Source organism: Nestor notabilis, unplaced genomic scaffold (genome assembly GCF_000696875.1).
Source record: "Nestor notabilis isolate BGI_N333 unplaced genomic scaffold, ASM69687v1 scaffold18284, whole genome shotgun sequence".
NCBI classification, from domain to species: domain Eukaryota; kingdom Metazoa; phylum Chordata; class Aves; order Psittaciformes; family Psittacidae; genus Nestor; species Nestor notabilis.
Window position 1 is genome coordinate 1 of NW_009925368.1, and position 292 is coordinate 292.

At 67.8% G+C, this 292-nt stretch overlaps 1 protein-coding gene across 1 annotated transcript in view; it reads left to right on the plus strand.

Annotated features, from left to right (window-relative positions):
• The first annotated feature begins 170 nt into the window (after positions 1-170).
• CELF6 (CUGBP, Elav-like family member 6) overlaps positions 171-292 on the plus strand; it is a 6,180-nt gene continuing 6,058 nt past the window's right edge. Inside the window, exon 1 of the mRNA XM_010013036.1 lies at positions 171-219. Within this exon, the coding sequence (XP_010011338.1) occupies positions 171-219 (49 nt within the window). The remainder of the gene's footprint in view (positions 220-292) is intronic.

The following is a 292-nucleotide window of genomic DNA, read 5'->3' on the forward strand; positions in this document are numbered from 1 at the left end:
GCCCCTGGCACCCCTGGTGCCTTGTGTACACGAACCCTGGCTCTGTTCTTGCAGGTCCCTCCTTGCTCCCTGTGCCAGGCTGGGGCCAAATCCTGCTGTTCCGCATGGAAAGGGTTGGGGAGGGGGGCACGGTGCACTGCTGACCGCCCGCTCCCACATGTGTATTGCAGATGAACCGCCCCATCCAGGTGAAGCCAGCCGACAGCGAGGGTCGAGGAGGTAGGTCCCCCCTTCCCCGGCTGCCCGGTGTAGGCAGGGGGGGGAGGGGCGCCCGGGGGGGGAACGGGGACAT